Below are 12637 nucleotides of genomic sequence, written 5' to 3' on the forward strand. Positions count from 1 at the left end.
GTTCTGGAGCAGTGTAGCGTAACATTGTTTATTAACGTGTATTTCGCATGTGCTTACTACACAAATGTCAAAACAGAACTTACATTAGGGGCCAATCGCAAAATTTATAGCATTTTCTGATAGGAGGATTACTTTAGCGCCACCTGTTATAGGTATACATTCAAAATAAAATCATGGAAAAATATCCACCGTTATTTTTTTAAATTTTTTGAAAAAGAAACAAACCAATGGCGCACCCTTTAATTCATATGTACATATATATAGTAAATGCAGTCTTCCACAAAACAAACTACGAAGTCCATTTAAAAAAATATCGCCTATCTTTGCTTTGTTAATAAATTTGTATCTGTCAGCGCTTTTAAAGGCTTTAGTTATGCAACTTTGACCATAAGTATGAATGAGGCATACGTACCTGCATACATATGTACAAACGTGTGAGCGGTTTTGTTTATTTATTCATAAACAAGTTTTTCCCTTGATTTACATCACAGCTTTTGAGCTGCATTCATAAAATTAATAAGAAGCGGGAAAAGGGCAAATTTAGTTAATCAATTGAAAAAACGTACATTTCCATATGTATGTTTGTATGTATATTTGGCTAAAGCGCTGAAAAATTTATTAAACCCACCGCTTTGCCTATGACAAGATTTTAGAGTCAACGATTTGTTATTATTTTAATTATACACTTATTTTTTTGGAATTTTTATTTGCAAATGTTTCGCTGCTCTTTATTCGTTATATTTTTTAATGAAGGCTATGCCATTGACCTGAAATGCAAATTGTCGTCAATTTGTTTTAGCGCTTAGTCAACGCAGACTTTTTGATGAAACAGTTTTAATTTTGCCTTTGTGTTTTGCTGCAGCGCTAGGCGATAGGTAGATGCAGCTGTCTGAAATATCGCAAGTAAATACACAGATACATACATATATATAAGTAAGTACCAGCAGCGTGACACTTCCGCATAACTGCATCTCGTTGAATATTTACTACAAAAATACTTATGATAAGAACTTTTATATATCGGAAGATTGCATTCCAAGAAGCCGTGCATATATTTCCGCACGGCGAATGGTCAAATTATACAAATTTGTTTATTTTATGGACACTATTGACGCACTCTTTTTAAGCTCATAATGAACTTGTCATCAAACAATTCACAAACATGTTGCATCTGCACAAAGCGCTTGAAGCAAACCTACCAACTCAATAACACCGTTACACCTGGCTAACTGATAACACCCACATGCGTTCAAACCATCAAACAAATTGATAATAGAGATAAGAAAGAGCGCAAGCATACAAGCTTTTCAAAATATAAACAGAGAGCCGCCAATGGGCTGAGAAACTGATCTTGAGTAATAGTGTGGTAAAAAATGGCCAGAGAGTCATGCTATCTGTAGTGTGAGTGTGTGAAAGGTTTCACTCAATGAAACGGCAGTAAGTTCAAAATAACTCAACGCAAACACTCGAACGTGTTGTACCGAAGTATGAAGCGAACTCACTCAAATTCGATGAAAAAATTCTGAGCTAAGAAAAAGCCGGCTTCAATCGCTACCTAACTTCCCACCAGCCAAAGCGTTTGCAACGAGAATAAAGTAAGCGCGCGCACGATGATCGCACCAACAGCCAAAGCTTTGATTGGCGCTCAAACCAACCAACTGAGTAAATACACATGTACGCACATATGTACAGCAGATAACGAGGGTCGAGGGCTTGTAAGTTTGCCGCTTAGTCAACATAAGCGCTTTTTTTTTGTTTTTTTTTCTTTTGTAGTTTGAACTGGTTGTGATGTGAGCTTAGCTAATTGTGCGCTAGTGCTTGTTGCTCGATCTTTGCTCGCTGCACTCAGCCACTCTCAGTCAATGGAGTGAGCAGCAGCAGCAGCTGCAGTAATAACAGCAGTGGTGGCGGGGGTGACAACACAACTGATGTTGTATTGCCTTCGGTTTTAGCTGTGCGTTCGTTTCGATTTGCGGCGTGGTGCGCTTTGCACCTTCGTTTCGCTTTGCTTTGCTTTAGTTTGGCTAGCGCTTCGGCAAGATTGATTTTGACTGGCTCAAACACTTAACACGATCGTAGAGCGTTCAACATCACATCGTTGATCGCTCGTTCGTTTGTTCGTGTGGTCGGCTGTGAGCTCTGACGGTTATAAAAGTAGCAAGGACATACGTATGGGCCATTAGTCGAAATCTATTAACGCACAACGCGAAGTCGTCTAAACTCGGCGTTGGTGAGAGTTCAAAAATTAATTGTTCAAATTAAAGAAAATAAAAAGTATTTAAGCGCGCATCACTTTCAATATATTACAAATGAAGTGAATAAAAAATATGCATCAAATAATTAAATAAACCATACAAAAAAAAAATATGTTAAAAATTTAAATGTGCAAATAAAACAATTTTTCATAAAAACTTCAACTGTTAAGTGTGTATAAATAACTGAAAAATAGACTGAAGGTTTTATACCAAATAACTTAAAAAAAAACTCATCCAAAAAATTCCAAATACTGCCAAAATGTTTGCAGGATCATATTTTATAAAATTGATAACGCGACAATGCACAAGCAATGATGTGCAGCATCTGATGTTCGTCTTTCTTGCGGTACTTGTGGTGATTTGCTTTCTGCAAAGGCTGCTAGATGCCTATTTTGAGCTACGCAAGTTACCGCCGGGTCCGTGGGGTTTCCCCGTTATTGGCTATCTCTTCTTCATGGGCAATGAGAAGCATACACGCTTCATGGAGTTGGCCAAGCAATATGGTTCGCTGTTCTCAACGCGACTGGGCAATCAATTAACCGTAGTGATGAGTGATTATAAAATGATACGTGAATGTTTTAGGCGTGAGGAGTTCACCGGCAGACCGGATACGCCGTTCATGCAAACACTTAACGGATTTGGTGAGTAACTACTAATTGTGTACAAAGCTTTCTCGATGGCACTGTAAATAGTTGAAAAGTAATTTAAAAGAAAAACTTTAATATGTGAAGTAGAGATTAGAATTTTGTTTAGCCTTATTTATAATAAGAATTTTATTCAAGCTTTTCAAGAATTCAAATCGGAAAGTGACGAAAAGTTAAAAAAAAATATAGGAGCAAAGCTGCAGAGGCAATATAAAATATTAGAAAAAATAAACCGCATATAGAAATTAATTAAAAACTATGAAACATTCTAGATATTCAAAAATTCTAATAATATTGTAGTTTGAAGAATTAACGGAAATTTACAAAATACGAAGGACCGAAATGGCCATTTGCTGGATAATTGAAATTTTTCAAATAATATTACTTAATATACACTTTAAAAAAAGTTCATTCGAAACTTTTTAGAATTAGGGAAAATATTGTTGTCATTACTAACTTAAAGATTTTCAATTCGAAATTTCTGAAAAAAATTTTTATAAATTGAGTTTGAGAAAAAAATTAAAAATGAGATGGTAATAAAATTCAATTTAACGAAGATATATAACATTTTGCTTAAGGACATTCAAAACAAACACAATCAGTCAATTTTACATTTTTATCATAAACTCTTTCATTACAAGAAATTTTAAATTTTGGGTTTGAAAAGCTTTCACATTCCAAATTTTCCAAATTAGGGAAAATATTGGTGGTGAAATTCAAAAGTTCTCTCGAAAACACGTAATTATTAGGTTATAGATTTTTAATTCGAAAGAAAAAAAATTGTAAAAAAAATTGTGAAAAGTTAAAAAACAAAATTAATTCAATTCAGTTTAATGAATATAAATAAAATTCAATTCATCTAAGCAAACTCAATCATTCAATTCTAAACTTTTATTATACATCCATTTATTGCTACAACATTTTTTAAGTTCCAATTTCAAAAGTTTTCAATGTTATTTAAGTGAAAGTCGAGGAAAAATTTTATTGAAGCCTATTTTTGCGTGTTATTAGCATATTAAGTTGGTTAGTTCTAATATTGCTTGTAAAGAATTTTTATTTAATTTATAATTTTTTTTAAAAAAGCTCATATATTCAATAATTTCTAATTTTGGCTAAGAGAATAAGTTTCCCATACCCAATAGTAAAAACAGCAGTAATTACATAGGCTTTCGGCTGAAGTAAAAAAAAGAATTTTTTTTTTTTTCAGTTAAAAAAAAAAACCAAATTTTAATAACTTGAAACGAGAGACTTATAAATTAGACAAATAAATTTGCATCCTTCAAGCGTAACCACAAAAAACAAAATTAGTTACTGCAATACATTTTTGCAGTATAATTTTTTTCAAAACATATCTAATATAGCGATTTTTTTCAGTTTCTATCATTTGAGTTAAGTATTTAAATGTGTTTCCGCGCTTATTTGCATGTTAAAATTTTTAGTGCATACAATTCTTTATCACTTATCATATTCTTCAACACTTTTTCAATTATTTTGAAGCGCAATTAATTTCCGAAAACGTTTTTACGTAATTCGATCCAACGACAATCAAAATACGTTTTTTTTGTTTTTGCTATCATACCAAAACAAAGCTTATTTTTTTCACTAAATCTATATCAATCAATGGTAAAATTCACTTATTAGTAAAATTTTTTTCGTCATACATCGAAGTTAATTGTCATCAAAAGTTAATTGAGAATGCGATAAAAGCACGAAACCAAAACCAAAACAACAAACATACAAAATGAACAAAAAAAGTTCGATGCCTAAACGTGACACCCAAATAAAAAAAAGTATATATATGTATTTACAAATATGAATTTACACAAAAAAAAAATAATAAAAATAAAAGTAATGAAAAATGTAAACAAACTTTAGCAAAAAATCGTTAACATTCTGTCGCAACTAATTAATAAAAAGAGCGCCGAAATTTATACCTATTGAAATATGAGCGAAAATTGTTTATGAAATCGAAAGTATGAACAATTGATAAACAACTAAGTACCAGGCAAACTGTGGGAGTCGAAAAATATATGCAAATCTAGCAAACAATAAACAATAAAAACAACTGCAAATAAAATAACGTAAATACATTTTTTTTAACTTTTTTGCGTTTTTTTTTACTTAAATTTTTATAAACACATTTTGCGCGCTTTGGAAAGCTTTGCAGTTTTGCGCACTTTTTGTAATTTGATATTTTTCGTTGGGGGATTTTTATTTATCAAATTTTATTTTGCAATTGCCACGATCACGTTTTCTTAACGCTTCGTTTTACGCGCAATTTATATTCATATATTTTCTTTTTTTTTGGCTGTTAAAATGATTTTACTTTTATATCACCTTTCTTCCGCTTTGTTTCGTTGCCTTAAGTGGGCATTGAAATGTTTTGATTTCAATACAAATTACTTTTTTCACATTTTACGGCGCAGGTGCTCTTACTTCTTGACCAACCAAGTGCATTATTTATTGTCATTCCTCATTTCTCTTAAATCTTTTTGCTTGTGCAATATTTGCAGATTTATTTATTTATTATTATTTTTTTTTTTGTAATTTCTTTTATTGGTTTTTTAACACTTTTATCCGATTCGCAAATCTGTCTTATCGCGTGCGCGAATGTGTAAATTTCCTTTCCTTTACTTTCAACTGTTTGCGTGCGCGCGTATGTGTGTTTCTGCAGCACTAAGTAGGCCAGCCAGCCAACAGCAGCCAGCGCCCTTACGCGTTACAACCGAGCCGATCATTTCAAGTTGTTGTGAATTTGTTGTGAAACGGTTCCGTTTCATCATTTCGCTGTCTTCGCGTGGTCATGCTATATTTTATCTACTTATTTATTTTTGTTATTTGGTTTTGCTTAAATTTAATCACTTCTCACTCGCCTTAAGACTACCTCAATTACTGCAGAGATGCGTAAAAATGTGCTGAGAGTTTGTAGTTGTTTGTTTTGTTACAAGTCGTAAACACTTACAAGACACAATCCGTGCATTATTTGGCCATAATGGTGGTGGAAAAAATTTTCAAAAATTAATTAGTTGCATATACACATACATACATATATATGTATGTATATATGCATGCACATTTGTACTTTACAATTTTTAATATTTTCTCTTCTCCATTTTATTCGCATCCTTTGCGGCATTATTTTGCCGCAATTTGTTTGGCAACAAATTGTTATTGTTGTATAATGCAATTAAATTTAAAAAAATTCCGGTGAGAAGCGTAAAAATTCCATTTTCTCTCCGATAAAGAGTTTTTGTTGGCATTTAATTGAAATTTCACCGCCACACAGGAAAATCGGTTGGTTTTGTGTAGCAAACGAGATTGGTTTTTTTTTTTTCTTTTTAATAAGGTTGTTATTGTATAACGGCACAGATAATTGTTAATGAAACTACAAATGAAATAAGTGAAGAGAGATTTGAGTGACTAAGTAATAATTTTTATATTTGTTTTTATGAAAGTATTTTTATTTTTATATTCAGTTTAAAATAGTTATAAACAAAACTTAGCCTTTTTTCAAACTTACCTATTTACCAATTTAATTTTTGCATTTTCCGCATTTCAGGCATTATTAATAGTACTGGCAATTTATGGAAGGATCAGCGTCGTTTTTTGCATGAAAAACTTCGTCAATTCGGCATGACCTATATGGGCAATGGAAAACATGTAATGGAGAAGCGTATAATGGTGAGTGTGTATAGCCTTATAAGCGATTATCTGCAAGCAATACAATAAAAAATAATAGAAATCATTCCATATGTACACTACATACTATCTATCAAAGCTCACAAGATCCACAAATTTCTGTCACTCCCAGGATACTTCTTAAATTTCTTAGACTTTCAAAAAAATCCACAAAAGAGACGCATATAAATAGTGCTTTATAATAATTTTTCTTCTATTAGAATAAAATCATATCTATTTTTTGCAAAATTGAAAAAGCACGCGTTCCACACAGGTGCATATGCGTTCCACAAAGGCTCATATGCGTTCAACATGCCACTGTTAGTTTTGTAATCTAGTGTGAGACTAAAATAGATATACGTGAAAATGCGTTCCACAAGCTATAACTTTCAAATACATTCCACATATTATCCACTTATGTTCTAAATTTTTCATTTCACTTTCAAACATTATACATTCTACATATCATCACTTACAAATACATTCCAAACACAATCCACACATGTTCCGCATTTTTCACGTCGCCTTTAAATAGATTCCGTCAACCTTCCCTTTAAAGAACACCATCTACACACATTTATTTCACTCCACATATGGATGTATGTACTTTCTATAATGGCTATCACAAATTCGCTAACTTTTCTTTTTTTCTTTGGTTTGCATTCCTTTACAGAACGAAGTACACGAATACATTCACAATTTACGCGTATCTGAAGGTCAACCCATGGACATGGCGCCCGCTATTAGTGTAGCCGTCAGCAATGTCATCTGCAATATTATGATGTCCGTACGTTTCTCTATTGATGACCCCAAATTCCGTCGTTTCAATTTCCTCATCGAAGAGGGAATGCGTTTGTTTGGTGAAATACACACTGTCGACTATATACCCACCGTACAGTATTTCCCCTCGATTTTGACTGCCAAAACGAAAATCGCTAAGAATCGCGAGGAGATGCAACAATTCTATCGTGATGTTATCGATGAACACAAAAAGACTTACGATCCTGCGAATATACGCGACTTAGTTGATTTCTATTTGGCTGAAATCGAGAAGGCAAAAGACGAGGGTCGTGATGAGGAGCTTTTCGATGGCAAAGATCATGGTGAGTACTCGTAGCGCATGGCAGCTGCAAATTTATTAAAACTGATTTATATAAATTGAGTAGAGACGACGAAAGCAATTCATTGGTCTTTAATAATTTGTTAGATCTCAACCTTTTTGATTTATTTTCCAATAATATCCATTCGTTTTGTTTTGTTTTTTCTACACCTACCATCCACAGAGGAACAAATCGTACAAGTCATAATAGATCTCTTCTCCGCGGGCATGGAAACGATCAAAACCACTCTCCTCTGGATTAATGTATTCATGCTGCGCAATCCTGAAGCGATGAGACGCGTACAAGAGGAGCTCGATCAAGTTGTCGGTCGTCATCGTCTGCCGTCCATTGAGGATTTACAATTTTTACCAGTGACTGAATCGACAATTTTGGAATCGATGCGCCGGTCATCGATTGTACCACTAGCGACCACTCACTCGCCAACAAGGTAAGTTCGCCAACTATCCCCTTAAGTGATAAAACAAGTTGCTATAATGGCTACAAAAAACTAAGAAAAAAAAAACTCGTACATATGTCAGAGATAAATGCGATCGATAGACAAGTTGTTGGCATTGTTGTTGTTTGACATTGCTGCCTAAACGGGTGCACATAACAAATATATTCCATACGAGCATTTATGCGGTTTAGTTAGAGTACAGACATAAATATCCATACTTATATATATAGGTGCATATGTATGTGTGTGTGGTTTTTAATATATTAGAAGTGTGTAAAATTTGTAATTGTTAAGCGATTGAGTGACTATTGCAGTGTCGTTGTTGTTGTGTCATTTTATTTACGGTAATGACCGGTTGTGCTACGTTTTTTGTTGCTGTTGTTGTTATTATTATCATGGCATGCTATGTTATTTGGCAGGCGGAAAATTGTACGCTCTGACGCGTCCATTTTTCATTCATGCCAGTGCATTCATTCATAAAAACGCGAAACGGCAACAACAATACATAAACAATTGCACAATGGCATACGAACAGATGCGCACATGCTCGCTCACTCGTATGTGTGTGTATGTATCTTTTCGTATATCCATGGAAAGTGGAGAAGGCGTAACAGAATACTATTTCATTCATATAGTTATCAGAAATATTTCAACTGCTTTGCTATGTATGGGAATTTCGTAAAAATTTTGGGATTTTCATGTACGTCTAAGCCAGTACCTTGATTTTGTACGCAGCTTAGTTGAATGAGTTAGTTTGCCTATTAAAGATTTTTTTTAAATATTAAAAGTAATTCCATAATGCCTTGATTTGAAATATTTTTTAGAGGCCAATAGCCTCTGCTGTGTTGCTTGATTTTGTAATATGATTTTTTATAATTATATTTCAAGCAAAAAATTATTACGGCTTATACATAAAATTTTATTTTATATATACATATATTTTTTTTTTTTATTTTGTTTTACTTTTTAACTTCAAACTGATAATATTTTAAATAATTTTGAAATCGAAAAATAATTTAAAACAACTTTAATTAGTAAATCAATAGATACATTTAAAACCTTTTGAATGTTTATTGTTGCGGGTGTTAAGTTAGAATTAAAAATATAAATCGAAAGTGGAAACAAAGGCTCGACTAAATTATAGGCACACCTTAGCTTCCTTTAGTTTTATTTTATATATTTATTTTTTATTTTGATTTTGCCCCCGAACAAATCTGTAATGCCTCGCCGCATTAACACATTAATACATGAGTTCAACGCTCTATGTAGCTGTCTATGCATTTTTCATTGTTACACACACGGCAATCAACCGTCAAATTGATACGGTGCACATCAAAGTATTTGCGCTCAACGCGCGCACACACCCACACACCCATACAATTGCCATCGACGGGTGCATCCTTTCATACAATGTGCTTGACACTTGCGTGCGTCAATATGTAATCTACGCCGCAATCTACGCGCCAAATGCAATGCAATCAGACACACACACACATGTGCGCACATTTGGACAAGCCTGCGCGCCATTCACTGCTGCGCGATGCGTAGTTTGGCCCAGTTTCGCACGGCGTATTGCTGATTAAAAACGAAACGCACTTGTAACGCGCGCCACGGCAACAGAAACAGCGACCGCAGCGCAGCGAAGCGTCAGTGCAAACAGCGCGCGAACAAAAGCTGCAACTGCCATCCGACACGGGTTGCTCGCGCACTTGCCCGCGTTCACGGCTGACATCGGCGCAGTAGGCAAGCCAGCTGCTGGAAACGTGCCAGTTACTTGTTGCTACATATAAAAAACACGAAAAAAATATGTTTAGTAAAAAATTAATTTAAATGGGTATGGGTGTACGCGTCAGAGTTTGCCGTGTAGCTGCTCGACAGCGCTGCCAATTCGAGAGGGGCACAACTCGCACCTGATAAGCGAATACCGAGTGTGTGGCAATCAAAAAATCAGCTATTGCGCAGCACACACACACACACATACCAAACACGAGCTAGTGTGCGTTCATTTGTATGAGTTTTCTGATCTTCACTTGCTGTCACGGACGGGCATTTGTTGCAATTGAATTGCGCCTAAGAGTTCCATGAATCGCATTTTAATCATACGACTATCGAGCTAAGTAAATTTTCTAAATTTGAGTAAAGCGCGCATAGAGATTATACTCGTATGTATATATGTGAATGGAAAATATGTTGATTGTGCTCAGCAAACAACTTTTTTTTAACTTATCAATAATGGTATCTCTCAATTAATTGGTTGTCTCTAAAAATAGTATTTACTCAAGTAATTCCTGGGAACATTCTATTTTAACAACAAAGCCTGACTAAGTTTCTACACCAACCTCTACTGCAAATTAGTTTGAAGTAATGCCTGCGTAGGTTTACTTTTTTGTATGCCAAGTGCGGAACGCTATACAATAAAACTTATTGAGAGGTGCGTATTGAACCCGGTACTTACTGCCGGTTTGTCACGCTCACGCACACTTGCCTACGGCAGCCGCTGAATTTTAGAAATGCTCTACTTTCGCAGCATCACAACTTGTCAACCGCATTTTTATCTCACAACATCGCAACACAGCCAGCTAGATTTGAATAATTCCTCCAATTCCACACAAAAAATCTAAGCAAATTGCTGTTCCTTAACTAATCAAGAATTTTCCCCTTTTGCTTTCCTTTTGCAGAGATGTCGAAGTGAATGGTTACAAAATCCCCGCCGGCTCACATGTCATCCCACTTATCAACAGCGTGCATATGGATCCCAACCTCTGGGAGAAGCCTGAAGAATTCAATCCACGTCGCTTTCTCGACTCCGAGAGTAAAGTGCGCAAACCCGAATACTTCATACCCTTCGGTGTGGGTCGTCGCATGTGTCTTGGCGATGTGCTGGCGCGCATGGAGCTCTTCCTCTTCTTCTCCTCATTTATGCACTGTTTCCATATAACGCTACCCGAAGGTCAACCATTGCCCAGCTTGAAAGGTAATGTGGGTGCCACCATTACACCGGAGGCATTCAAGGTATGTCTGACGCCGCGACCACTTACCCTGAACACACACACTGTGGAGCCACATCATATGCGCAATGTAGGCTCAAATTAAGCAGCAGTGGCAGAATGAATAGCGAATGAATGAAATAGCGCGCACGTGAAATATTGAGGTGCATGCGTTACAGTGGCAACGCGTAGCTGAGAGAAAGAGCTGAATAATGATGATATGATTCGCGAGTGTACGCGCGCATACATTGAGATTCCAGGGCACGGTTTTGTTCCTAATTGACGATAGTCGATAAAACCAACAAACTTTTTTAATGACAACAACAAATAAGCTATACGATTTAAAGAATTATAGAATGAACTATAGTTGATAAATAATGCATGCAGATGGAGAGAGAGCAGAATTATGAAGAATGAAGTAAAGGTATTTTTCTAGCTTTTTAAGAGAGTATGAGGGCGGGACAAAGATATTGAAAGAGAAAAATTGTTTTCACAACAACAGTTACAATGTCTTGGCTGTTTAGTATTTTTGTACAAAAATTTCAAGATAATCAAGTAACATTTGCCAATTGAAATAATTTTTATTACCACATAAAAACTACATAAGCAAGTAAACTTACAGAATTTGGCGTATATGCACAGGTACATAAAATATACGAGTATAAATAAAGCCACTTTGGCAACAGCTTAAGGGGCAGTTAGTCTGGACTTAACCGGCATAACTTAACGTAACTTAAATTAATTTATTCGAAGCCAACAACAAATGTTCAAAGCAGAACTTGTAAGAAAGAAAGAAATTGTCAAATGTCAACAAAAAGTTGACCTTTTGAATAACCGTGAGTTAAGTTGTGTTACGCTATTTAAGTTTAGACTGATTGGACTTTTAGTAATAACTTCGCTCTTTGTCAAGTATTTGCTTAAGCTGTTTGTGAGCTGCCGCAAATATGCGCATACCTATGTACATATATGTCTATTTATGTAACCAAGACGCCAATCAAGAAATCAACCAATAAATATTTGTCAACAAGTTCTATTCTAGTACCCCCAAGAAGCTGTGTTCAATAAATTTATGCATTTATATTTTGTATAAATTATTCATTACCATATACCAAGCATACATTCATACATAAATACACACATACTTACATGTAAGTTAAAAAAAAAGTAGTTCTAATCGAAGCCAATTAATTTAAGACAACTGTGGTTTAGTTTTATACTCCATGCAATTATGTATGTATATGTAATAAAAAACAGAAATAGTTAAGAATTACAAGCATAGGTTGACATGCGAAGTAAATGAGTGAAAAGCGTGAACAAAGATATTAAAAAAATACAGTGGACGTTTAGAATGCTTAAACAGTTTGTTCTGAAGCTAATTAAGATTTCGGAGTGCGTTTCTGAAAGCTTTTCAAAAATAAATTTTTCCAAATATTTTCGAAGCAAAAAATCAAATATTTCATCGCTTTTGCATTTATTAATTGCTCATCTTTTTTGTTTGTTTTGCTCATCATTTTAC

The 12637-nt window shown here is 34.6% G+C and overlaps 1 protein-coding gene across 1 annotated transcript; it reads left to right on the forward strand.

Moving 5' to 3' along the window:
• The first annotated feature begins 2026 nt into the window (after positions 1-2026).
• Positions 2027-11865, forward strand: LOC128858297 (cytochrome P450 18a1). The gene is made up of 5 exons (XM_054094450.1): positions 2027-2896; positions 6459-6580; positions 7251-7680; positions 7861-8125; positions 10813-11865. Exons 1-5 carry the CDS (start codon positions 2515-2517, stop codon positions 11225-11227), a joined length of 1614 nt encoding a protein of 537 aa, XP_053950425.1. The 5' UTR covers positions 2027-2514; the 3' UTR covers positions 11228-11865.
• Positions 11866-12637: the final 772 nt, after the last annotated feature.

This window comes from Anastrepha ludens, chromosome 3 (genome assembly GCF_028408465.1).
Source record: "Anastrepha ludens isolate Willacy chromosome 3, idAnaLude1.1, whole genome shotgun sequence".
NCBI classification, from domain to species: domain Eukaryota; kingdom Metazoa; phylum Arthropoda; class Insecta; order Diptera; family Tephritidae; genus Anastrepha; species Anastrepha ludens.